We start from the raw sequence: 24,180 nt of genomic DNA on the forward strand, positions 1-24,180 counted from the left end.
AAGTCTCGCAGACCACATTTTTGCATTGCAGAATCAAAAGCAGTGCATTTTCCTCCTCATCCATCACACACGTGGATGCTATTTTATCGATTCGTAGCCTTCAGTGTCACAGACATGATCTTCTAATCTGTAGTCATGGAGGTGCTGCAGTGACTTGCCACTTAATCCGTGAACCAAAGTGGAACAAGTCAAACACGCCTTCATTTTTATGGACTTCATTGAGCCACGTGAATAACTCTTCTACAGTTTGCCTTCATCAATAAAGGACTTTTTCTTTTTCAATGCAGTTTCCAGAAAGGCTCACGGGCAGAGGAAAAGCAGCTCTATTTTCAGAAGACTTTTGTGGGTGGGATTAAGTGTAACAGATGCCGGTTTATTGTGTGTCTGAATCCTCGGCCCTGTCTGGTGTGTTATTCCTGAGATTGCCAAGAAAATCTGAAATAGCAACTGGTTGGAGAGAAGTACAGGGAGGAAAGAGTGAGGGGTCACAGCAACGAGGGAGGGGGGGCAGGAAGCTGATGATCGAGCCCACCTCCTCGTCCCCCCTCCTCCCTCCTGGACCCGGTCTAGTTGCTTTGTTCGCTTTCCTCTGCTCCTCTGCTCACCTCTCTTCCTTTTCCCTCTTCCTCCTTCCCTCCGCTTTCAGGGTCCTGATTGGTTTCCTGCCTAACTTGCCATTGGCTGACCAGCAATCTGTCATCACAGCCATCATTTCAAGACTATTTTAAGAACCTTTTACCCCAATCCATCTCCCCCTGGAGTTCCCTCAAAAAATGGGGAGGAGGTAAAGGGGTCTGTGGGGGAGGCAGACTAAATACTGTTGAGTGTCAGGGGTTCTTCCTGAGCCCGGCTCTTTTAGCCAGATGCCCTCCACATTCTTTCTCTAGTTGCAATGGGAATTCCTTTGTTTGGAGAAAACTGGAGTGAGGAAAACTGAAGCCTTGCTCTGCTTTACTTTCCATGGAATTTTTTCCACTTTCTTTTAGAGCTATTGAAGAGCCGTCGTCCCAAATAATTCTCATTTATTACAACTTTCGTCTCATTTTTTGTAATTATGTTGCCTATAGTAGTTACCAAAGTATCATTACCTGGATATATGGTAGATCTGTATAACTACAAAGCACGATGTGTCGGAAACAAAAGTCAGAAAATTCAGCTGGATGTGAATGAAGCGGGATATGAAAGCTTAAACGCCTCTAAAAACTTCCAGCATTACTTAAATAACAACTATGAAAAGTTCAGCCAAAGTTGGACCAGTGTATGAATAGTTTGTTTAAACCTGCCTGCTAGTCCATCCATGATTTACAATTACATTTAAATACAATACAATACAATTTTATTTATATAGCACATTTAAAAACCCGAAAAGTGCTTCACAGTAATATGGAGAGTCAACATAAGTCAATAACAAATCGGGCACAAGCACAGACAGGATAGAGGCACTAACAGACCAGGAGAGTTAGATAAATACAAAATATGCTAAGACGACAAAAACAGCAGTAAAATTTATAAAACAAATAATAAATTTAATAAAATCTAATAAGAGATTTAAAAGTTTAAAAATTAAAAGATTTAAAAGGGTATTAACTGGTCAAATAGATATGCTTTTAATCTTGATTTAAAGGACTGGATAGAGTCCGAGGCTCGAATAGAAGCTGGGAGGCTTCCAAAGGTCGGGTGCAGCTGGAGCAAAGGGTCGCCTCTGGTCTTCAGTCTGAACTTAGGTCGGGCCAGGAGTAACTGACCTGATGATCTTAATGCACGACAAGGAGTGTACAAATTGAGGAGGTCAGTGAGGTAGCTGGGCGCAATGTTATTCAGGATTTTAAAAGTGAGTAGCAAGATTTTAAACTCAATGCGATATTCGATTGGTAACCAGTGTAGATCAACCACAGCCGGAGTAATAGGGTCAAATGTTCTAGTTCCAGTAAGAAGGCGAGCCGCAGCCTTCGAAGAGAGAAGGCTTTAAAGCTACAATAAAGAGATCCACTAAAGAATAAATAGGAAAAAGAAAGACAATATAAAGAATCTTCCTTTCACTTATGTAATTTACTAATTTATTAGAACAATTGCTTAAAAACTCATTGATATTCGTTGCGGTTGAGAGAAATACTGGGGCTCTACATCTATTATCACACAGCCTTTCCTTATATACATCTGTACATTTGTTTATCAGTTGTTATTATGATTCCACGTCACATAGTACAGTGATAAATGTTCATTCTTCTGTCATGTGCTCTGCTAGCTGTGCTTATTTCACTTATTATTTGTTCTTTTTATAAATTAAAAAAGCAAAGCAAAACAAAGCAAACCCAAAAGGACAAATAACTGGTATCACAATTGATCAGCAGAAAAGCCAAAACTAGACCTGAGTTGTTATAAAGCAGTTCTTTAAGTACAAAAGGATTTATGAGAAGGCTTCAGAATAAGAAGAATCCCAGTTTTCTTTATGTTTCTCTCTCTGTTAGTCGCTAACGGGCTGTCCTAAAGGATAAGGGTGTGTTCTGGATCTGGCGCCCCGCTAACCTCTCTCTGCTTTCATGCGTCACAGGTGGGTCAGGGAGTTCCTCAATGATGAAAACAGAGGTCTTGATGTCCTTGTTGAATACCTCTCCTTTGCTCAGTGTGCAGTCATGTAAGTACACACACACACACACAAATCACACACACCTCTTGACCAAACCTTTCCTTAGGAACTGGGTTGGGCTGTGAATCCAGCTGCTGAGTTAACACATTGTGTCTTTTAGAGCCTGTGATATTAGTACGTTGCATTCATTGGATGTATTTCCTGTGTCTTGTTGCATACTTTGTAACGTGAATGCATTTCTGGACGGATGCTCCCTGGTTGAGTGCTGAGCTATACTTTGGGACAGAATCTGTGTGCTGAGCTTTATCGTGCAGCTTGATGACAGTTCTTGTGATAATGCCTGGCTCTCTACTAAGCTGCCTTGCAAACCTAACCTCCCCCATGCCTCTCATCTACACCCCTGTGCCTCTGTGTTGGCCTCTCTGTTTGTCTATGGCCCAGGTTGGATTTTGAGGGGCTGGAAAATGGGGAGGATAGCTTCTTGGACAAGTCTAAATCTTGGAGCAGGTCCATAGAGGATCTGCACCATACGAACGCCCAACCCTTCTGCAACACTCTGGTGCGCTCTGCCCGCCAGTCTGTTCTTCGGTACGTATTGCTAAGCAAGCTTCCCCGCTATTAGCTTCCTCTGTTACTGCCTTGCTCCGCTAACCTTGAATGCTATATTTGCATGCAAGCCCATTGTCTCAGTACTGCTGTGTTAAAAAGTCTCTGACCTTTAGTGCTATCTGTCTCTCTTTGCTAACGGTTCTCCTTCATCTGCCCAGATGTGCATCTGCACGGTCCACAGATGAAATCCAGCTGTGAGCAGCAACATATGTTGGACAGTTGTGATTCTCGTCTTCACCACTGTAGAGACATGACTTAAAGACAGATAGGGTGTAAAGTCTGATCGGAAAAACAGATATTATGTAAGGGTGCACAAAAAAAACGTGTTCTTGATGTAAGGTTATCCCGATTATAAACCTTACCAGAACAGTTACCATGAAATGACTGTGCAATATAGTTACATAACAGCAGTCTGTGAACAGAATTCGGTCTGTTAACAGCAACAAGGAAACCAGGCATTTCCCATAATGCATCTGTAACCTCAAAAGCCATCTAAGTTTTTTTCTGTCAGACCTCATTCTCTGTAATTTTCTCTTTCTGTCTCTCGCTGCGACACACTTAAAACAAAAATCATAGAAAATAGTAGATACACTTCAGAGCTCCGTTTGACTAACAGACTAGAAGCCAGAACGTGACTTTCATTGCTGAATTTGCTTTAATGTGCTGAATCTGTTGCAGTTACGGCTCAGTCGCGAATAGCAAAACCATCAAGAACTCCCGCCTCGTGAGTCAAAAGGATGATGTGCATGTGTGCATCATGTGCCTGAGAGCAATCATGAACTACCAGGTACCAGGAACCACCTACGACCCACGATCAGATATGTCTCATAAACTTGGAGCATGATTTGTTTCCTGTGCAGTCAAGCGCTGAACCTTTATGCAGGTTTTCTGACCACATCCTCTCTGTCTCTCTGTCTCTCTCCATGCAGTACGGTTTCAATATGGTCATGTCTCATGCACATGCAGTCAATGAAATTGCTCTCAGCTTGAACAATAAGAACCCACGGTAAGATCTCAAGACCCCACCTCCATAAAAGCAGGGCCGGGCCAAACAAAAGGGGAAACCCTGCAGCCAATTCATATGATATGCTTCTCCGTGGGCCTCTGCTTCTCTCTGAAGGCGAGGATCAGAGGTGTACACACGGGTCGTTAAGGGAATGTTTTCTAAAGGGAGATTTGTGGTAAACCACTGAGACTGATTACTTCATAATAAAGTCTATGAGGGTAAACAGTAAAAACCATGGAAACACCCACCAAAGCTTCAGACATTAATGCAGATTATGACTTTTGAGCCCCGTATGTTGATATCTACACCAATTTTGAGGATGCTTGAATTTTGTGATAGAACATATAAAACTGTACTTTTTTTAAAAATGTATTTTTTCCAATAATAAGTGAGAGAGTCGTATTGATGAAAGTTTGGTGCATTTTCAGGACAAAAGCTTTGGTCCTTGAGCTGCTGGCTGCTGTTTGTCTCGTCCGAGGAGGTCATGAGATCATCCTTTCAGCATTTGACAACTTCAAAGAGGTGCCTACTGCAACTTTTTAATGAATTTTTAACAAGCTCTCAAGTTGTTATGTTCAGGATTAAGTTGTAACATATCGCTGTCTGAATATACTAATCCAAATTTAAGCAACATCAATATAATTGCCCTAATTTCCCACATCACTGGGGTGCATAAAGGCATAAAGGTCAAGTGTAGCGGGCCGAAAACCGAGAAGCTCTGAGAGATTTTATCTGAGGTTGCAAGCAAAGCTCTATGGTGGCGTGTCTGAGATTATTGGACTCATTAAGACATCAGATGTTAAGTAACCTCGAACAATAATCAGAGGATCACTTCCCCAGTGGGAGCCAGTCAACCAGCTCATACAGTCACCTAAACTCCGGAACCAGACAAAACGCCTCACAGTCGAAAGCCTCAGCGAGACGCAAGAGCTAATCAACTCTCTAGTGGAAAACAACATAGTACTGCTGTTTTTCCAAAATGATGCATTAACACAAAGTGACAGGTGTCTGAGATCTCACAGGGAGAAGGTCACGTTTGCTATTCATTCGATGTTTTTATTCATTTCATTTATTCAACCTTTATTTAACCAGGAATTCTCTTGAGATTAACATCTCTTTGTCAAGGTGGACCTGGCCAAGAAGGCACACCGTTACAATGTTACAAGTTAAAAATCATATATAAGATCATAACACTTAAAGTTAGAGTCAAAATAATACAAGGCCCACCATATCGAGAGCTCTGAACTCTCCCAAGGAAACAAAAGCATTCAGCTGTAATGTGCTCTGACTGTTATTCTATGACCGAGGCGCTAAATAAGAGAATGTTGTTCTATAAAGCTCAGAGAAAATCCCGAGTAACCAACTGGAGGACCGCAAATCATAGCAGCTGTACTGGTCGTCAAATTTTAGATCCACTGAAAAAGATTTTTATTTCATCAACTTAAGAAACAACGTAAGTCAAACACTGAGATTATGTTGCAAGTAGAAAAACAGAATAAAAGAACTTGTTGATTTATCCTGATTATGCTTTTGTTGATAGAGTTGTAACACATCAGTGAAACCAGCAGTTTATCAGATATTTGTTATGTCCACAGCACAACATTATGAAGCCAAAGGCTTCATTGATTTTTGCTGCATACTTCATGAACACCTCAGCATTGTGGTTTGCTGCAAAGGCATGATTTTTTTTCGTAATTAATAAATAAATAATTTGTAAAGTGCCACGGACAAAAAAACATGTAGTGTGGTTGATTTTAGTTGATAAATATAGGTAATATTTCCCTAAGGTACCACTTTGACATCCAATTAAAACATCCTTTCTCGGGTCTCTTGTTTGTCTACATCGGACAAAGTTTTTGTTCTACTTTTTAAACCAGAGGAAAAAAATCGTTGTTTTGCTTCACCTGCTGTGTTTCAGGTTTGCAAAGAGAAGCATCGCTTCGAGAGACTGATGGATTACTTCCGCAGTGAAGAGGGAAACATTGACTTCATGGTAAGACAAGCGTTTAGTTACATACAGATGTGTCTTTTTTGTGTGAGAGTACATCCATCAATACAAATAAAAATGTCTGGCTCAAATGCCAAAGGTATTTTTTATTATTGTCTGCATGAAGGAAAACACACTTTTATAAAAGGTGCAAATGCAAAATCCAGTGGACTATATATCAGTTTTAAGATAAAATATCCTGATACAGATCATACGTATCACGTATATAAAGAATATTAATGAGCTGGTGTCTGTTTGCATTTGTTCTCCAGGTTGCTTGCATGCAGTTCATCAACATTGTGGTCCACTCAGTTGAAGACATGAACTTCCGAGTGCATCTGCAGTATGAATTCACCAAACTGGGACTAGATGACTTCCTGGAGGTAAAGAAATAATGTCGTGCTTAAACTGGGCCGATCGTTCTCACCGTCTACGTGGAGACTACTTGCGGAGCGTCGCTAATGTTGAATTTATTCTCTCTAGAAATCTAAACACACGGAGAGTGACAAGCTGTCGGTTCAGATCCAGGCTTACCTTGACAACGTATTTGATGTGGGTGGCCTGCTAGAAGATGCCGAAACCAAGAATGCAGCGCTGGAGAAGGTGGAGGAACTGGAGGAGCACCTGTCCCACGTAAGTGCACCACCCAGTCTGGACCACCAACACTGCTCTCTACACACATTTATGAGATTGTTGTGGTTCCCCAGCTATGTACTTAAGTCGGCTGTTTCTACATGGCAATTAGAAATCTACTCGGTGTTTGCACTTCACAAGTGGTTCAGGATAATAATTGGGTGGGGAATGCTGGAAAACGGAGTGCATGAAACAATCTTATTATTGTTCTCCTGTTGGCTCGGTCTTGCTGGGCTATTGCCTTTGTATCCCACGCTGCTTTGCAAAGACCTTCTTCACATGGAAAGGTCGTGGGCAGCCCCTGACATCATTCTTGGAATTTGAAAACAAACTCTGCTCTCAGAGGTCAGAAATGATGGGGGAGGAAGAGGGTGAAGATTCTCTCTGAATTCCTTAGCAAAGATATGTAATGTAAAATCAAAACTGAGAGCTGGGTCATGTTATTGCTGCATCATCGCTGTATCTTATTTCTTAGTGATGATGCAGTGTTTGGGGAGGAGAGATGGGGAGCTGGGAAAGATGCCCACTGTGTGGATCAATTCTTTCCTTCGCTCATCTCAGTGTTGCTCCATCTTCTCTTCTAGGTGACCGAGAAGCTTCTGGAGGTTGAGAATGAAACAATGATGAAAGTAGCCGATCTGGAGAAGCTGCTCATTCAGAAAGATAAGGAGCTGCACGTAATACGGGTAAGCCACAGTCCTACTGACGTGATTTTTCTTGCTCTCCTCGCATCGTAAAGGCTTCAGATTCCACGCGTGTTAGCAGAGATCAGCTTCATATGCTTGTGGCTAAATTGCTGTATTAGCAAATTAGGTCACAAAGAGACAGGATGTTTGTTTAGCTTGTGGAGTCACTGTGCATTATGCTCTTTATCGCCCCCTGGTGACTGCTCAGGAGACATACGAGTCAACCAGCACTCAGGTTAACACCCTGAGGAGGATGATCAAGGAGAAGGATGCTGCGTTTCAGAGGCACTTCAACATCGAGAAGCGTCTGCTGGAGCTCGAACAGCAGGGCACCATCCGCTTGCACAAGAAACCCGATGGAGACATCGCCATCGAGCCGCTGGGCGTCGGCAGTGCCGGGATACCCTTGGGAAACATCGGAAAGCTGTCTTTGGGTTCGACGGCAGGGTTGACAGAACTGGGAGGACCCGACACAAGTTTACCACCAGCCAGCGAAGCACCTCCGCCTCCACCGCCTCCTCCCCCTCCCCCTCCCCTGCCATCTGCTTCAGGTGATGACAACACTGTGACTCGCAGTCTGGTGATTCATGTATATGTATGTGAAAGTTTCTCATCTGTGGACCCTCAGAGCAGATCTATTTTCAGTTCCTTATATTTGTTCATTCATGCCAAACCGAGTGATGGGTCACAGGAGCGTTCTTCTAAGCCAGACAGGAAAGGGAAACACAAGGCTGGTTTCCTTTGTCTCCGGAAAGGCCGCGCTGACTGTCGGAGCACTTTCCAGCCTTTTATCCAAACTAGACTTTATCAGGTTTCGCTAACTTTAAAAATCTGTTTTCAGCGATTGTCAGGCCGAGGTGGCAGCCTCACGTAGGACACAAAGCTGTTGCTAAACATGCAATAAAAATACTCTTCTGCATTAATTACAGGACACACTGTGCCAGTCCCACCACCACCACCTCCTCCTCCCCTTGCTCCTCCTCTGCCAGAAGCTTCCCCCTCTGTCATCTTGAGCGTAGGTCTGTCAGGTGAGCATGCACACAAAATTCAACTTGCCTTCGATTTTGATGTTCAAGGTTGACTCGATCAGAGGATTGTGGGTGGCAGGAGGTAGAGTGGATTGTCGGTAGGTTGTGCTGAAGTGTCCAGAACTCTAAGATGCATCCGTCGGAGTACAAGTGTGTGAACGATGGGCGAAAATCACTTAGCCATAGAAAAAGATGGTTGTATGAATGTGTGCGAGCGGCTGAATAAAGCTTTGAGTTGAAAAGTGATATATAAGTACCGTTCATTCTGTATTCAACGAACACTTCCTTCACCACAGCTATCAGGATCAAGAAGCCTATAAAGACCAAGTTCCGCTTGCCTGTGTTTAACTGGACGGCCTTGAAGCCCAATCAGATCAACGGCACAGTCTTCAACGAGATCGATGATGAACGTGTGCTAGAGGTAAATCAAGAAGATAAAACCTCTTTCGTGTTACGATTTAGGTCTTGGTTAATATGTGTCAAATTTGAATTTATGGTAAATTTGTATTAATCTCAGGAAAACGTTTCCATAGTCAAAAGCTCAGGTTTCTCTAGTCCAGTGGTTCTTAACCTGGGTTCGATCGAACCCTAGGGGTTCGGTGAGTCGGTCTCAGGGGTTTGGGCAGAGCCTCCGCCGTGACATGCACGGCTCATATTGTGCACCAGTAAAAAAACATATCTACATCTTGAATTTGAAAAAAATCCTATTTTATTTTTCACTAAAGAGGGGTTCAATGAATTCGCATATGAAACTGGTGGGGTTCGGTACCTCCAACAAGGTTAAGAACCACTGCTCTAGTCTCTTCCAGTTGAGTTCAAACCTTAATAAGGGGAAAAAGTAAAGCAAAACTAAACTTAAATCATAAGAGGATTGTGTCGCGAAATAACCAGCTTCATACCAACACCATAACACTCCTGTGTTCAGGACTTTTAACAGAAATTTAGAGCAAGTAAAAGTTGAGTTGTTATTCACATGCAGGAGCTGGATCTGGAGAGGTTTGAGGAGCTATTCAAGACGAGAGCCCAGGGTCCAGTTGTGGATCTTTCCTGCCCAAAGAGCAAAGTAGCCAATAAGGTGGCAAACAAAGTCACACTTCTGGACGCCAATCGCTCCAAGAACTTAGCCATCACACTGCGAAAGGCTAATAAGTCAACAGAAGAGATCTGCAGAGCGATAGAGAAGTATGCACCTGTCTTTTTTACACACTTACAGAATTTTCTGTGGAACAAGTTACAGGTAACGCGTTATCTTCACTCAGGTTTGACCTCAAAGCCTTACCTGTCGACTTCGTGGAGTGCCTGATGCGTTTCCTGCCCACCGACGCAGAAGTGAAGGTGCTGCGTCAGTACGAGCGCGAGCGGCGTCCGCTGGATCAGTTAGCAGAGGAGGATCGCTTCATGTTATTGTTCAGCAAGATCGAGAGGCTGACGCAGAGAATGAACATTATCACCTTCGTCGGAAACTTTGCCGACAACGTGAGCATGCTCACGCCGCAGCTCAACGCCATCATCGCTGCTTCGGGCTCGATCAAGTCGGCACCAAAGCTCAAGAGGATGCTTGAAGTGAGACGTGTTTGTTGACTTTCACAGCAGCAGCGTTTGTATTTTTTTAATGCATATATTCACTCGGTGCTTTTGGTTCGCTCGTAGATCATCTTAGCCCTGGGAAACTACATGAACAGCAGCAAACGAGGCTGCGTTTATGGGTTCAAATTACAAAGCCTTGATCTGGTGAGTAATCAGTAGTGAACTCCAGTCAGCACAAAAGTGTGCTGCAGAGTTATTAAATTGCTTTTCCTAACAATGTTTTTTTACACAGCTTCTGGACACTAAGTCTACAGACAGAAAGATGACATTGCTCCACTACATCGCTCTTATTGTGAAAGAGAAGTACCCTGAACTGGCCAACTTCTACAATGAATTGCACTTTGTGGACAAAGCTGCAGCAGGTGAGCGTGCACCGAATATTAAACTCTGTCAGCAACCGTGTGGAGACGCAGAACGTTCACAGAAAGGTCAGGTGTTAACATCTGGATAAAACGCTACGTAATATACTTAAAATGTGCTCTGATGTCTGCGTGCAAAGTGTCTCTGGAAAACGTCCTGCTGGATGTTCGAGAGCTGGGGAAAGGCATGGACCTCATCCGGAGAGAGTGCAGTCTCCACGACCACTCGGTCCTGAAAGGTTTCGTCCAGGCCAGCGACTCACAGCTGGACAAGCTACAGAAGGACGCCAAGATGGCAGAGGTATCCGACAACGTCTTCGCCTCCGAAACCTCAAATTATCCACTGGAACAAATGAAAATGAAACCTTTCTGACGTCTGATGCGCAGCCGCTAACTCGACAGTGTTTACAAACATTCTCTTTCCCAATTCCAGGAAGCCTTCAACAGTGTGGTGAGCTACTTTGGAGAAAGTGCCAAGACGGCTCCACCCTCCGTGTTCTTCCCTGTGTTCGTGCGCTTCATCAAGGCGTACAAGGTGAGGACGCCGAGCAGAAGCTACATCTCTGTAGCTTTCCTCACTTCCTCAGCTGCTCATTTGGGAAGTTCCCTGGTTTGCTGAGAGCAGAGCGGGCCAGAGCTTTGGCTGCTTTTGTGGCACAGGACGTGGCGTATACTCCCAGGCCAAATAACAGGAAAGGCCAGCTGGGTCTGACTTTAGAAGCTGCAGCTGTGGTGTTTAGACTCGTCCCCCCCTTTACCTCCGGACTGCCTCGCCCTGCCCCAACACAGCACGCTTCCTGAGATTGTTCTCCATCTAGATTTATGGGATCTGCTCAAGGAAATGTGCAACACAAGGATTTCATGCGTCTGTTTGAGTGTGCGCATGTGCTCTAAAGGAACTGTTTGACAAACACTTGTTGCCTCGAGTAATAGAGTATCGTTTTCTACAGTTTTTACGGCCTCTTATTGTCAGACGTAGAAGCTTTAATTTAACTTAAGTGAGAGCCAAAATAAACAGAACAGCCAGGAGTTGCCGTAAAGCCACAATACTAAACAAGCTAACGAGAAAGAGAAGGTTACAATTTCAAGCCCAAACTTCAAATTAACACGAGAAAAACTGGAAGAAAACGAGCTGAAAATGTTCTGTGTCCCGTGGAGCTGACTGTCAGTCAGTTAAAGCTGTTAAAGAAGAAAGAGTATCTTTAAATAATTTGTTGCTAACTGTGAAACTGCTTTTTCTTAGTGGCCTTGGAACAACTTATCACTGAGATTCTTTGTGTTCTTGGAGAGAGTTGAAGCCACTATTGTTTCTGTCATCCACAGCAGATCAGCTCAGATTATCTGGTTTAAAAAAACAAAACGAAACACGTTGTCAGATTTTGTTCATTTTGATTCAAGTCAGGGAAGCTGTTGCCTTGTTTTTAATATTTCTGCCCAGCTTGGCTGATTTATAATTATCTAAAGTGTCATATTCACCATACTTATTGACAGTGTTGGGAAGGTTACTTTTAACATGTATTCCATTACAGAATACAGAATACATGCCCTAAAATGTATTCTGTAATGTATTCCGTTACGTTACTCAATGAGAGTAACGTATTCTGAATACTTTGGATTACTTAATATATTATCATGCTGTTTACAACTACATGAATGTACTATTGTTGTGATTTATTACTGTTACTGAAGGTCCGCGGCTCCGAACCGTAGTAAAGGACCTCTGACTAGTACGGTTCTGTGTCGGGCTCGTAGCCGAAAACTAGCTTTACTTTGTTGCCTGGGTCAACTCTGCTTGCCAGAGAGGCGTTGAAAGGCTGCTCCAACGGAACTTATTGTTTTTGGAGGAAAACACGAACACGGTGTACAGTCGAGTCTTAATAGCTTACTTACAACTGGGCTCGTCAGGCTCTCTTCTTGGCTGCAGTGGTTATTATTATATTTACATGCTTCCAGCTCCCGTTTTTGCTCGATGACAGCTCGTACTTTTCCTTTTTCTCCCTCCTCGCGCTCACAGACACATAACGGGTACAGCAGTCCATTCTCCCTGCAGCACGGACTACACTGCCCATGATGCTACATTCTTTAGAGCTATACCTGTAGCATTCTGCCTGTTAGCTTAGCACAACAACAACAACAACAAAAAAGCGCTCTCTCACCAGGAAACACGCAGAGAGAGAGCGGCACCCTGTAACCATGGCAACCGTAACGCTGCCGCCTGGAACAACAGAACGTAGCTGTCAAACAAAACCCAAACAGTCCTGACCCGCCACAATATGAAACAGGGAAGTACCGCCGTGTAATCCATTTATTTCAACAAAGTAACTGTATTCTAAATACCACCTTTTTAAACGGTAACTGTAACGGAATACAGTTACTCATATTTTGTATTTTAAATACGTAACGGCGGTACATGTATTCCGTTACTCCCCAACACTGCTTATTGATCCCTTTGTTTATCTTTCTCTGTATGTCAAACTGTTCATGCGTGTGCGTGGTCCTGGTCATGTTTAGTAAAGCGTGGCTTTCCTGTTTACGCCCAGTTTTTCAACTGTTTTTTCTTTGCTTCACACGGCCACACAAAAGCACGTTGTTGGATTTATTTCCACTGAAGTTTCTTGTCACACACGTGTCGTGTATTTCTCTTCTCAACAGGATGCAGTGGAAGAAAATGAACAGAGGAAAAAGCAAGAGGAAGCAATGAGAGAAAAGTTACTGGCTCAGGAGGCGAAGCAGCATGACCCTAAGGTGCAGCCCCTCTGGATGAACTCGATCACGTATTTACTCGGTGCTAAATAAAGCTTTTTCGTAGGCCAAGAATCACAGTGAAAACGAACAAATATCCTTTCCACTGCTTCAGGTTCAGGCCCAGAAGAAGAGGCACCAGCAGCAGGAGCTGATCGCAGAGCTGCGCAGGCGGCAAGCCAAAGACCACCGGCCTGTGTACGAGGGCAAGGACGGCACTATTGAAGACATTATCACAGGTGGGCCAGACAGGATTGTTAAACGAACCCACGTGCGTGCCAGCAGCCCCGGTGTTCCCAGGCTGAGGATGACTGTGGTCATCGACTGCTCGGCTCCTTTGAAGTGCACCTTGTGCTACGTGCTTCAGACACCAGCACATCTGGAGCACAGCAAATAGCAAGCGTTGTCCCATGCTGTCGAGTCTGTTAGGGGAAATGCTGCTGCGTATCAAAGTGTGTGTTTTCAGAAAGGCCGGGTCTCAAGAAGAAAATTGAGGTCCTAATAATTAGGATCCACGACAGCCTCAAGCAGCTGTTCCTGGAGGGATCATGTTTTTGGCTTTCTATACCTCCATACCTCTTTAATTTCTTCTAATCTGGCACAAAAAAGTCACTTGTACTATGATTTCAAAGACATAACGGAATTTTTGCTCAAAACTAAAGTCTAACTATGACAAAATTGGGGAAAAATGATAAAATGATGACACGTTGTATCCAAAAGATCAAAGGTTAACTTAGCTGTGATAGAGCAACATTATAATGTTGGGCAAACATACTTTTCTGCCCACTGTTTGAATGTCGTAAGACAGAAGTGGAGATTGGGAGGTAGGTAGGTGCCTGCCTTCACTGCTCGTACTATACCAGTCTGGACAGACATGGATATAAACTGCACACGAGCAGAACAGCAGAATAATCTGTTTGCAAAGAGCGGAAAGTGATTGGGCAGTGTGGAATTTCCTACATTTAATTTTTGGAGATGCCAAAGTTAAATCATCTTGCAACACACCGACGTATTTTAAGCCTTTATTGGGAGAAAAACCTGCATCTACAGCCTCAGCGTAGCACATAAACTAACGGATGTTTTTGTGATGATCATTAATAACTGTCTAAAGTGTAAATAATATGAATGTTGCTTCATTATACTTTAGTGTTAATAACAGGAATAATTGTGTCACTACTATCAGAGCTCTGTGTTTTATCCAGCGGACGGCTTTCAGGACACGTCCTTAACCTTATTAAGAGCGTTAGGCTTTCACGAGGTTTGCCCCTCCCCCTTAGGGCAGTGTTTCAGGTGTGACATGTTTTCTCTTCCTCCGCCTCCTCCCCCCAGTACTGAAGAGCGTGCCCTTCACGGCCCGCACTGCTAAACGCGGCTCACGTTTCTTCTGTGAAGCCAACCTCTGTGACGACGCCAACTGCTAGCCCTTCCCCTTTAATGCCAAGGTTGACCAGGTTTCTCTCATACGCATTTTGAACCCCCCACCCTCCCCTGCAACCCACTACCACTACCTCCATGTGCATGCAGCATGATTTCTGTCATCCCACCCTCAACTATGACTACTGATGACTAACTCGGGCCGTCACTGGTTGTTTGTGTCGAGAAGACTCCTATCAGGTGTCTGGTGATAGGAGTCAGCCAAACCTCTTTGCCTGGAGCTGAGAAAGTTGCATTGAGTGTCAATATGTTTTTGTGTGTAAAATATGTTGACACGCTTGCAGTACAGTCCTGACTGATCATGTGTAGGACATCATGCATGACACAGTAGGCTTTTGCGTTATTTTGCCATATTTCTTTCAAATTATCCGATACCAGCGAACTGAATCTAAAGAGGTTTGGCTAGCACTGTTTTATTTTATCAGCACTGCCTTGGTCCATGAGACTAACTTGTTTGGTGTTGGTTTTTCCGGCTAACATGTGACTTCTTCTTTCCTCAACCACCACTGTTTATTCTGCCCCCCTCCAGCTGAAAAGAAGATTAATGACAGTATTTCCCACTCCTAGGAGAGGGTAAGAAAGGTAGCCTGGCTGAAAGCCGGCCTGCTTGGCCCTCCAGCTCCTGTGTGCTGCTACAGTGATGTCAGCTGCTTCAGCTAGTGCTTCAGTTGCAAGCAAAGAAACACACACACACACACACACACGTTTTAAAACGCACCATCTGATATCCTCGTGTTGGTGTTGTTCACAGATCATCATACTAAAGGTTGTTCCAGGATCAACATTGCAAGTGACCAATCAGAATGTTGTGATGTCATACTTTTGCGACTTCGGGAAAAACCGGCGTAAAACAAAAAACTGTACTTAAGCTGCGAGAAACCGCCTTTGTCCGCCGATCAACGGACCCTAACCCTTTAATAAACGCTAAGCAGAATTGATATTGTCCTTGCAACATTGGAATTTCATAAATGCACGAATGGGTTGGTGCGCAAAAGAATAACGTCACAATAATGTGATTGGTCACTTGCAATGTTGAACCTGGAACAACATTTTCATGATGATCTGGGAACAACACCAACACGATATCAGATCATCCTTTTAAAACACAATAAAATTTGCTAGCAAACAACACGAAGTTGAACTTGTAAAAAGAAGAAGTCAGCATAGTATTAAAAAGAAACAACTTACCTGCTTTTAAAACAGCCATTAAAATATGAACTCAGGTGTTTAAGTGTCTACAAAGTCCACCTCAGAAGCAACACCAGCGGCATTTTTCTTTTAGTATTAATGTCAAATGTTTTCCTTAGAAACGAGTACCATCCTCACCCCTTCCTGTTACGTGTTGCATGTCGTCCATTGTTTATTTACCTCTCACCTGTCGGCAGCGTCCGCCATGTTTGTCTGTGCTAAACGTCATCTGCAGTGTGCTCAACAGCTATTTGGTCAACAGGCTCTAGAAGAAAACAGAATCAAACTTACACGAACACAGTCTGTATTCACTCTGTTTCCTCTGTGACAGCCATCCTGTTTGGTAATCTGCAAACTCAAGAGCTTGTTGACCACTGTATCGTAACCCCAGTGGTTACTTTGTAACGTCCTCATTGTTCAGTGTTACTGATTCGCCAAAATCACGTCTCAAAGCCTTGAATTTCTCCGTTTTGAAGCACAACTTCTAGCAGTTGAAATACAAGGCTATGGGAATGTAGCACATTTGCTAATTTTGTAGCTCTAATGGACAATTTCAGCTTTAACCCAAAGTTTTAACTGCACAAGTGTTTCCAGATTGTCTGGATTTGAAAATTATAACAATAAACACTCAGTTGTCAGTTTATTAGGGAGCTCAAACTAATGCAGACTAACAACAGTCCTGCAATAAAGGCAACTTTTCATAGTTTCATCTTCATTGTAAAAAAGAGGAAATGTGGTTTGTGGTGCTGTTTTCATGTGCTGCATTATACAGTAAGGTGTTCCTATTTTATTTTATTTTTTTTTAGCTTAACCTCATTTACAGAAATGAGTGGAACAATGATATAAATTAGGTGTACCTAATAAAGTGAGAACTGAGTGTACATCCTCTGCTCTTCTTGCTTAAAAACTCTTTTAAGAAATTGAGATGTAAACAGAAGCAAATGTCCAGATTGACCTCTCGGTCGTCTAACATGTGTGTCCCCCTGTCTCTCACCCCCCTCTCCATGCCTACTCACAGATCTCCGAAACCAGCCTTTCCTGCGAGCGGACGCGTTGATCCGGAGCGGTTGGAAGAGACCCTAAACCACTTATTCGTCACTTATAGTCCCCTCCCTATTGTAACCCTTCCCTTTGTCCCAGTGGCGCATCTCAACCCTGAGGCTGCAGATCACAAAGACTGAAAAGCGAGGACAGGACAAAGCCCTTGTTTTAGCCCGGTAATTTATTTATTTATGGATGCCCTTTTACAACCACTTTAAATGAGCAGGCATGATTACAGAAGCACAACGCGCTGCTGCTCCTTTGTCACCGCGAGCAGAAGGCTTTCCCTGCTCCTTTGGGAGGATGAGGACAGGTGAGGCCATCTGAGGACTGGAGGAGGAATTGTGCTGTCACTAACAAGTGCCTGCTAGCATGTGGATCTTAATGTGGACATTCCTAAAACCCATTAATATCTGAAGATTACGCAGTCATAGCAGGATTTAAACTGGGAGGCAGCCAGGATAAATCGCCAACTCTTCTGCTGCTGCTGGGACGTCTGCCTTTAAGACGCCTGCAAAAGCCTCCAAATAACAGAGGAGGTGCGATGTCATAACAGACATTCGTGGACTGTTTCGCAGCCTTCGAAACGCTTTCAATCAGACTTCATATTGTTTATTTTGATTGTATCTGGGAGCAAAGACCATCACTGTACTGGTTCTTCTTGTCAAGCTAGACAAACCAAATTACCAAAGTTTGACGTTCTGCTTAAGAAGTGCCTTTTTGTGTAAACAGTGTTATTTCTCATCAGTCAGCCATAATTTGTTTATTTTACGTCTTTCATTTGGTAAAGATTGTATTTTTTACCGCCTTGTAATATAACATTAGCCTTATAATCCTGACAACAATATGCAAGTTGAAGGCACAAGAAAAGCTTAAAGGTAGGTTAGTTCCTTTTTACCTCTAGTACATCAGAACAGCTGACACAAGAGTTTTGGGCCTCGACCAAGTGGTTAAAAACAGAATATTACGTGCCTTGACAACACTTCCTGTCACAGCGTGCGTGACAGTTAGGAGGTGACAGACGCATGAAGGAGACTCCAGGTGGACTACTGTTTAAAAGGCACACTTGCTGTTTGGTTAGCCTGCTCTACATGTATTAACAGATGAAGGATGAAGTGCATTTAAAGCTTCTTTTTCTTATCCGTTTTAATACAGATTATTCCTCCTAACAGCTTTAGAGACTTGCATGACATTGGCACAAAGGGAGCAATACATCGTAACACTACGTAAATTTGGCTCAAGATTGTATAAAACACTATTCTTGTGTGTATTGAAATCAAAAGAAACATACTTTTTTTTTTTAAGAAAAAGCTATTCTTGGGATTGTCTGTTGACTGAAAGACAACACTTCCTGTTTAATAAATATGATGATTTATGTAACAAGACCAAAGACTTTCATTACAATTCAGAAGCCTTTCCAGATTAAGCGACATCCAAACAAGCGCTTTCTACACGTTTGTGTTTTATTTCTTCATTCTTTAATGAGAAGTGAGGCTATTTTCTAATGTGCTGAAGTATGAAGTAGACTGCTTTTCCTCTCCATCTTTCCAAATGACAGACACGGCCATCGTACATTTCTACTATAAAAATCCATTTAATTCCTTATATCAAAAAGAAATCGAATTATAACAAAACAATCAGAACCACAAACGTGGGTTTTTGCCAGTTAAAGAAATTCTCCAAATGAAATATGATTGTTCCAACTTACACGGCGATTTAACAGAGCAGGATGTTAAAAGCAAATAAACAAAACATGTGATGAATACTGTTAACATTTGAGGACTAAAGCCAGAGTTTCCTCTTGGTTAAGTGTGTCTGTGTGTGTGTGAGCACCATGCAGTGATATGGTAGGTACGGCTGACAAGCTGAGGTGATTAAAAGCAATACGGTGAGCAGTGAGACGTAGAGCCGCACTTCCCAGACTAAAAATCCAGGCTGACGAACGGATGGTTAGCAGCAAAGCAAAGGAATGGAGAAAGGAATGCTTATCAGGAAGCCGATCAGTCTCCTTCCTGAGAATGCACTTAACAATGAGCATTAACCTAAATTACATGTCCATGTAATTACATACAGTGAAGGAAAGAAAAAAAACCTCCCACAGAAGTACGTACCATCAGACGGTCTCCCTGGCCTTTCCTGAAAGTATGTTTACAATCAAAAGACGAGGAACAAAAGTCGAACGCAACCGTTCTCGGCTAATTACGGGTCGCAGCTTCTTTCTTTAGAGGATGACCGGAAATTCACAGAAGCTCGTCTCTACTCCGGAAGAGTTTCAGAACAAAGCCCCAGCTCCTGTCCAGGGTGTCCTGCAGTAGGCTAAGCCAAGGCCACGGATATCATCCCAGGCTTTTTCATCCCAGAATGTGGACTTAATTACAATCATCTTCATCCAGCGCACACTAACACACCGCCATGACTCATTCATCGGTGACACAAAGCATGTCAATTATACAATGACTTAAAAAAACAAAAGAAAAACATTAAAAAGTACAGACTGCTATTTGTTACTGATGTTTGTATTCCTGGGTATATTTTCAAGACACTTTGTTAATAGGTTCATATATATGGAAATATATATATTTATAATATATATATATATATAACTTTAGTCTGTGCAAGGAGGTAAAAGACAATCACTTGAATGTAGCTCTTTGCAACAACAGATCAGATGCCGAGTCTCTTGTGCATACACGTGCAGTTTAACGTCACCTCGCCTTTCCCTCTAAGACCTCCAGTAGCGAACATACATATACACAAAATGTGAACCAGCATCCAGGAAGCATTCGCGGTGAGCACTGACGCATCTCCTCTCTTTCATGAACAACGAAGACTTGGCAACATTTTCTAGGATGGAACAAAAGTGTTTTTTTTCTCTTTTCCCCTACACAATTTATACAAAAATAAAAAAATTAAAATTGTTCCACTGCCATTTGTATCTTTTACATTTGCACAGAGGTAGTGGCTATATGCGTGAGAAAGGTGTGTGTGTGTGTGTGTGTGAGAAAGTTGTGAGGAAGTGAGCAAAATGAAAAAGAACTGAATAAAATGTCTATAAAATGGTTTCTTTTCCGTCACCAGAGGATTTGTTTTCCTTTTTGTCAAAGAACAAAATATAATACTGCAATCACTTAAAAAAAGTAGTTCTTCATTTTATACATTTTATACAGTGTTCTCGTTTTTATGTTTGTTTTTTGTTGCTTTTCTTTTCAGTTGGTAAAGGCATAAAATGAGAGAGCTCGCTGGCTCTGGGTCGGGCGAGGCAGGGCAATGTTGAGTTCAGTCCGTGCCGAGGTCTATGCCAGGGGGTCGCTCATGTCCTCGTCGACCTGGGAGAGGAGCTCCTTCTTTTCATCAGTGCTTGCCAGAGAATTGCGGCTGTTGTGGGCACCCATGTACAGGGTGGCATACACTGGGTTCGTGAAGTTGGTGGGCTGCGGAGTGAAGAAAATGACTCGGTGACTCAGGCAAAAGAAATGAAACGATTTGGTATATTGTGAAAGAAGCAGTATTTTTGCTTATTCAAATAGGCTCAGCTCGCATAAATAACGAGGTTTCCCAGCTCGGTGCTGAAACGCTGGCAGACAGTTGTGGTTTGTTATGTTTGGTTATTTGTTTCTGACAAACCAGTAGGTGTATTTCCAGTGAAGAACTTCTTTTTAAGCACTCAGGACTTTATGGACAATTCCTCATTTGATGTTTTATGATTGTGGTGAAAAGTGTTTGAATATAGTGACCATGAGGGCTCCAACACGAAAGCTTTATTCAGCTGCTCCCCTTATTCACAGTGCCGTTCCTGACACTCCCCAAGGGATTTTTGTCTCCAGCTGGGATTAAACTGGAGATTTTTTCACTTCTTAGGTGAATGTAAAAGAAATAGTATTTATATAGTGCCTTCATACTGTGCTTTTATCTGCTGAGTACATTCACACACACACAGAGGTAACTCAGGGTTCAGTATGTTGCCCGAGCATCGAGCCGCTCGAGCCACAACGTGTAAACCATGAGACTCTGGAGCCACTCATCACAACTAAAGTATACGATTCACATAATTCTAACAATATTCATTCCTAAATTCATTACAGATGCCAGAAGTAAATATCATAACGACACCCACTGGTTTCCTTTGGCTACGTTCACACTGCAGGCGAAAGCGCATCAAATCCGACTTTTTTGACCCTATGCGACCCATCTATCTGATCATGGTGTGACAGTGTGAACGGCACAAATCTGATATTTTCAAATCCGATCTGGGTCACTTTCGTATGTGGTTCTGAATCCGATACATGTCTGATGTTTTAGAAAGCTGCTGTTTGATGGTCATGTCGCATTAAATCCGTCTTTTACGTCACTGACACAAGACAGACGCCGATTATCAGCGCCGGAGAAGACATTGTGAACACTTCCTGGACATCCAGTGTAAATGTTAGTGAAACTGTTGGGAAGACAACGTTGGAGAAACGTGAACATTTTGTTTGTACTGTATAATCTGCAGATTCTGACAGAAATCTGCAACTATCCTTTGAAGCAGCGCTCCTCTAAAACAGCAATAAGGATCATTATTAGGTTATTTACATTATTATGTAAATAACAAAATAACTTAAAGCAAAAATTGGGAAACGTGAAGTCTGAAGTCTTTATATTAAGGGCCATCAATCAAACAATACTGTTGCTCTGGGTCTAAACAGAGCGCGTTGTGTGTGACGTCTTCTTTTGCGCATGCGGCCGCTTTGAGCGTTCACACTGGAGCGCGTTTGCTGTCGCATTTTATTTGTAGTGTGAACGAGCAGACAAAAAAAATCGGATTTGATCAAAAAATCGGAATTGAGCTTTAAGACCTGCAGAGTGAACGTAGCCTTAGTCTTGCTTTAAAGCTTTTGCATTTGGACTGTGGCGATCTCGATGGCAAACAACTGGATATAAATGTAGAAATTTGATTCCAGATCAGTCAAGACAGAAAACTGTTTTTCACTAGACGTCCAAAGGACAGGAATATATTGAGAAATCCAGCTACTTTCATCCAGTGTTCTTTAGATCACAAAGAAGGGTCTATTTACTGTCTATAATGACTCCACAACCAAAACCAATTCATTAAAAAAAACTCATAAATGTGGAAATATCTGCACGGTTAGCCACTACCAGGCATTTTCAGATATTTTCTAATGAAACTGCTTTTTTAAGTTTTGTTACCTTGTCTGGGTCTAAAGCAAAGTCGGAGTCCAGAAGTTCCCCAGCATCATCATCAGGATCTCCTTCATAGATCTTATAGGCAGGGTTGCCAATCTCAACATTCATGGCCCCGTTGGTCATTCGGTGGTGCTGGAAGCCCTTGGCACTGCAGAGAAACAGATCAACAATGATCTTAGAAGCAGATTCAGACCCTTGTTGTGCTAACCTCAGAAGAAAGCTAGAGTGACTAAAAGGTGTCTTATCATAAACCCATATCATAAATTCATTCTATGTACAATTGACAAGAACAAGACAACATAGATCAAAGGTTTTCAAATGAGCTTTTGTGTCAAAAGGCCATTTGATCAAACCTATCGAATATACTGCAGCATGTCCATCGCGGAGAATGCTGGATTAGATTGCAAATATTCGGCTGTTTGCAAGCATATAAACATTTTTCAGAGATGCACAGTTATACATTTTACTCTGCAAGCACATTGCCTGAGCCTAATATTTACAAATGTAAACAGGGAAAGGCATGGAGGACAATGGGAGGACGTCAAAAGTTCAACTACTCGTGCATCACCAGAGCTATTCCAGAGCGAGTAGGCCCCCTGTGTTGTTGGGTGGGAAACCCCATGGAAGCCAAACAGAAGATGGCAAGCGAAGACAATGGAAAGATTTCGGCACTGAACCACAGAATGGACAAAAGGACGAACAAAAGCATAGCAAAGGCAGTCTGACTGTATTTTAGGGAAAGGAGAGGAATTGGGGGTCAACAGGTGAATTATGTAACCCTATCAAGTTACCGCGAGCACTGAGAACGAGATTTGCCCGGGCATAGAGACCTGGGAGACAGGGAAATAGATGGTTATCAAAAGGTAAGAGAGGAAGAAAGACCAGAACGGTGAGGACCAGATGACAAATGGAGTTTGAATTTTTTAAAGATGAAAAAGCGTCCCGAACGAGTACTCACCCACGCATTCTCTGCTTGTACCACAAGATGGCACCAACCACCAGCAGTGCCAGCAACAGCAGCAGCAGCACTGGGACGATGATTGACGCAGTACCTGTGAGTGAACAAATAACGATAAGCAAATAGGACCAAAGTGCATGTTCTATGAACAAACTTTGATTTTGTCAGGGAGTGGCTGACTTACTACCACTAGTATGAGACTCTATAGGAGCTGTGATATCACATCTGTATCCCCTCCATCCAACAGCACACCTGGGTATAGAGGTGGATATGTGGGTAAGTGTGCTAAGCGGACATTAAAACAATAAAATATTATTAAGTATATATATGCCTGTTAATGTCTACTGGGATCTTACGTGCACTGTGGCAGCAGTGTGCGATTGTCTACTGAACACTGTCCATGTGCGCAGTAGTTTGAACAGGTGTAGCAGCTGGGTTGGATCTGACCATTTGGACAGCTTCAAACATGCAGGAAAAAAATATTAAAGCAGATCCTAATGCAGCAGAATAATAATAATAATGATTCCCACGATTTCAGATATATTCCATGCTGTGCACTGTTAGGAAGCACAACATCCACAGATTGCTGGGTGACCTTGGGTGAAGAATATTCTGGCAGCAAATATTTACAAATCCAAGTCGAATCGATGTAGCACAGTAACCACGTCCCACACGATACTCACCTGCAGGAAACCTCCCCTGAGGCTGACGTCAAACATTTGCCCGTTCCGCAGAATTGACATTTGTCCAGCTCACACTGGTGCCCGACGTACTTGGTGGGGCACAGACAAAGTTTGGTGCCGTTGGAGGTCTGTAAGCAGGTTCCACTGTTCTCGCAGAAGCCTTCACATTTACCTTAACACGGAGAAGAGGGTCACATACTGTTGATGCAAAATACCCTGCTTAGCAATCTATTAAAGAAACAGAAACATCCTCAGGTGCTTTTACTTACTGTACTGACACTGGTCTCCCAGGTACTCTGGCGGGCAACTGCAGGTTGGCTGGTTGCCTCTACTGACCAAGCACGTGCCTCCATTCAGGCAGTTGTCCTGACAAGTGTGGCGATTGCAGTTCGGCCCTGTGAAGCCTTTAGGACATCTGCAAGTTGGCAACCCTAGAATACACAATTAAAATATATAAAGATATAAATG

General features: G+C 42.8%; 2 protein-coding genes across 9 annotated transcripts in view; one reads left to right on the forward strand and one right to left on the reverse strand.

Annotated features, from left to right (window-relative positions):
* The window catches only part of fmnl3 (formin-like 3), a 36,082-nt gene extending 17,445 nt beyond the window's left edge, over positions 1–18,637 (forward strand). The window contains exons 5-26 of one of the 7 annotated variants that reach the window (XM_085144687.1): positions 2,552–2,635; positions 3,029–3,175; positions 3,875–3,983; positions 4,126–4,202; positions 4,631–4,724; positions 6,121–6,195; positions 6,462–6,572; positions 6,673–6,822; positions 7,407–7,508; positions 7,717–8,059; positions 8,438–8,536; positions 8,833–8,957; positions 9,516–9,718; positions 9,796–10,099; positions 10,187–10,267; positions 10,356–10,485; positions 10,623–10,783; positions 10,916–11,017; positions 13,135–13,227; positions 13,340–13,463; positions 14,554–14,675; positions 16,865–18,637. In XM_085144687.1, the coding sequence (XP_085000813.1) occupies positions 2,552–2,635; positions 3,029–3,175; positions 3,875–3,983; positions 4,126–4,202; positions 4,631–4,724; positions 6,121–6,195; positions 6,462–6,572; positions 6,673–6,822; positions 7,407–7,508; positions 7,717–8,059; positions 8,438–8,536; positions 8,833–8,957; positions 9,516–9,718; positions 9,796–10,099; positions 10,187–10,267; positions 10,356–10,485; positions 10,623–10,783; positions 10,916–11,017; positions 13,135–13,227; positions 13,340–13,463; positions 14,554–14,645 (2,806 nt within the window). In that variant the 3' untranslated portion in view covers positions 14,646–14,675; positions 16,865–18,637. Of the gene's footprint in view, positions 1–2,551; positions 2,636–3,028; positions 3,176–3,874; positions 3,984–4,125; positions 4,203–4,630; positions 4,725–6,120; positions 6,196–6,461; positions 6,573–6,672; positions 6,823–7,406; positions 7,509–7,716; positions 8,060–8,437; positions 8,537–8,832; positions 8,958–9,515; positions 9,719–9,795; positions 10,100–10,186; positions 10,268–10,355; positions 10,486–10,622; positions 10,784–10,915; positions 11,018–13,134; positions 13,228–13,339; positions 14,676–15,187; positions 15,241–16,864 lie in introns of those variants that run through there. The other 6 variants (XM_085144686.1, XM_085144690.1, XM_085144689.1 and 3 more) reach the window with 6 other exon arrangements.
* LOC146495417 (low-density lipoprotein receptor-related protein 1-like) overlaps positions 18,462–24,180 on the reverse strand; it is an 85,906-nt gene continuing 80,187 nt past the window's right edge. Inside the window, exons 83-90 of one of the 2 annotated variants that reach the window (XM_085144677.1) lie at positions 23,982–24,143; positions 23,713–23,884; positions 23,386–23,487; positions 23,214–23,281; positions 23,030–23,123; positions 22,863–22,901; positions 22,075–22,219; positions 18,462–20,318 (exon numbers count right to left, since the gene is read on the reverse strand). In XM_085144677.1, the coding sequence (XP_085000803.1) occupies positions 20,181–20,318; positions 22,075–22,219; positions 22,863–22,901; positions 23,030–23,123; positions 23,214–23,281; positions 23,386–23,487; positions 23,713–23,884; positions 23,982–24,143 (920 nt within the window). In that variant the 3' untranslated portion in view covers positions 18,462–20,180. The remainder of the gene's footprint in view (positions 20,319–22,074; positions 22,220–22,862; positions 22,902–23,029; positions 23,124–23,213; positions 23,282–23,385; positions 23,488–23,712; positions 23,885–23,981; positions 24,144–24,180) is intronic. The other variant, XM_085144678.1, reaches the window with a different exon arrangement.

Source organism: Neolamprologus multifasciatus, chromosome 20 (genome assembly GCF_963576455.1).
Source record: "Neolamprologus multifasciatus chromosome 20, fNeoMul1.2, whole genome shotgun sequence".
Classification (NCBI taxonomy): domain Eukaryota; kingdom Metazoa; phylum Chordata; class Actinopteri; order Cichliformes; family Cichlidae; genus Neolamprologus; species Neolamprologus multifasciatus.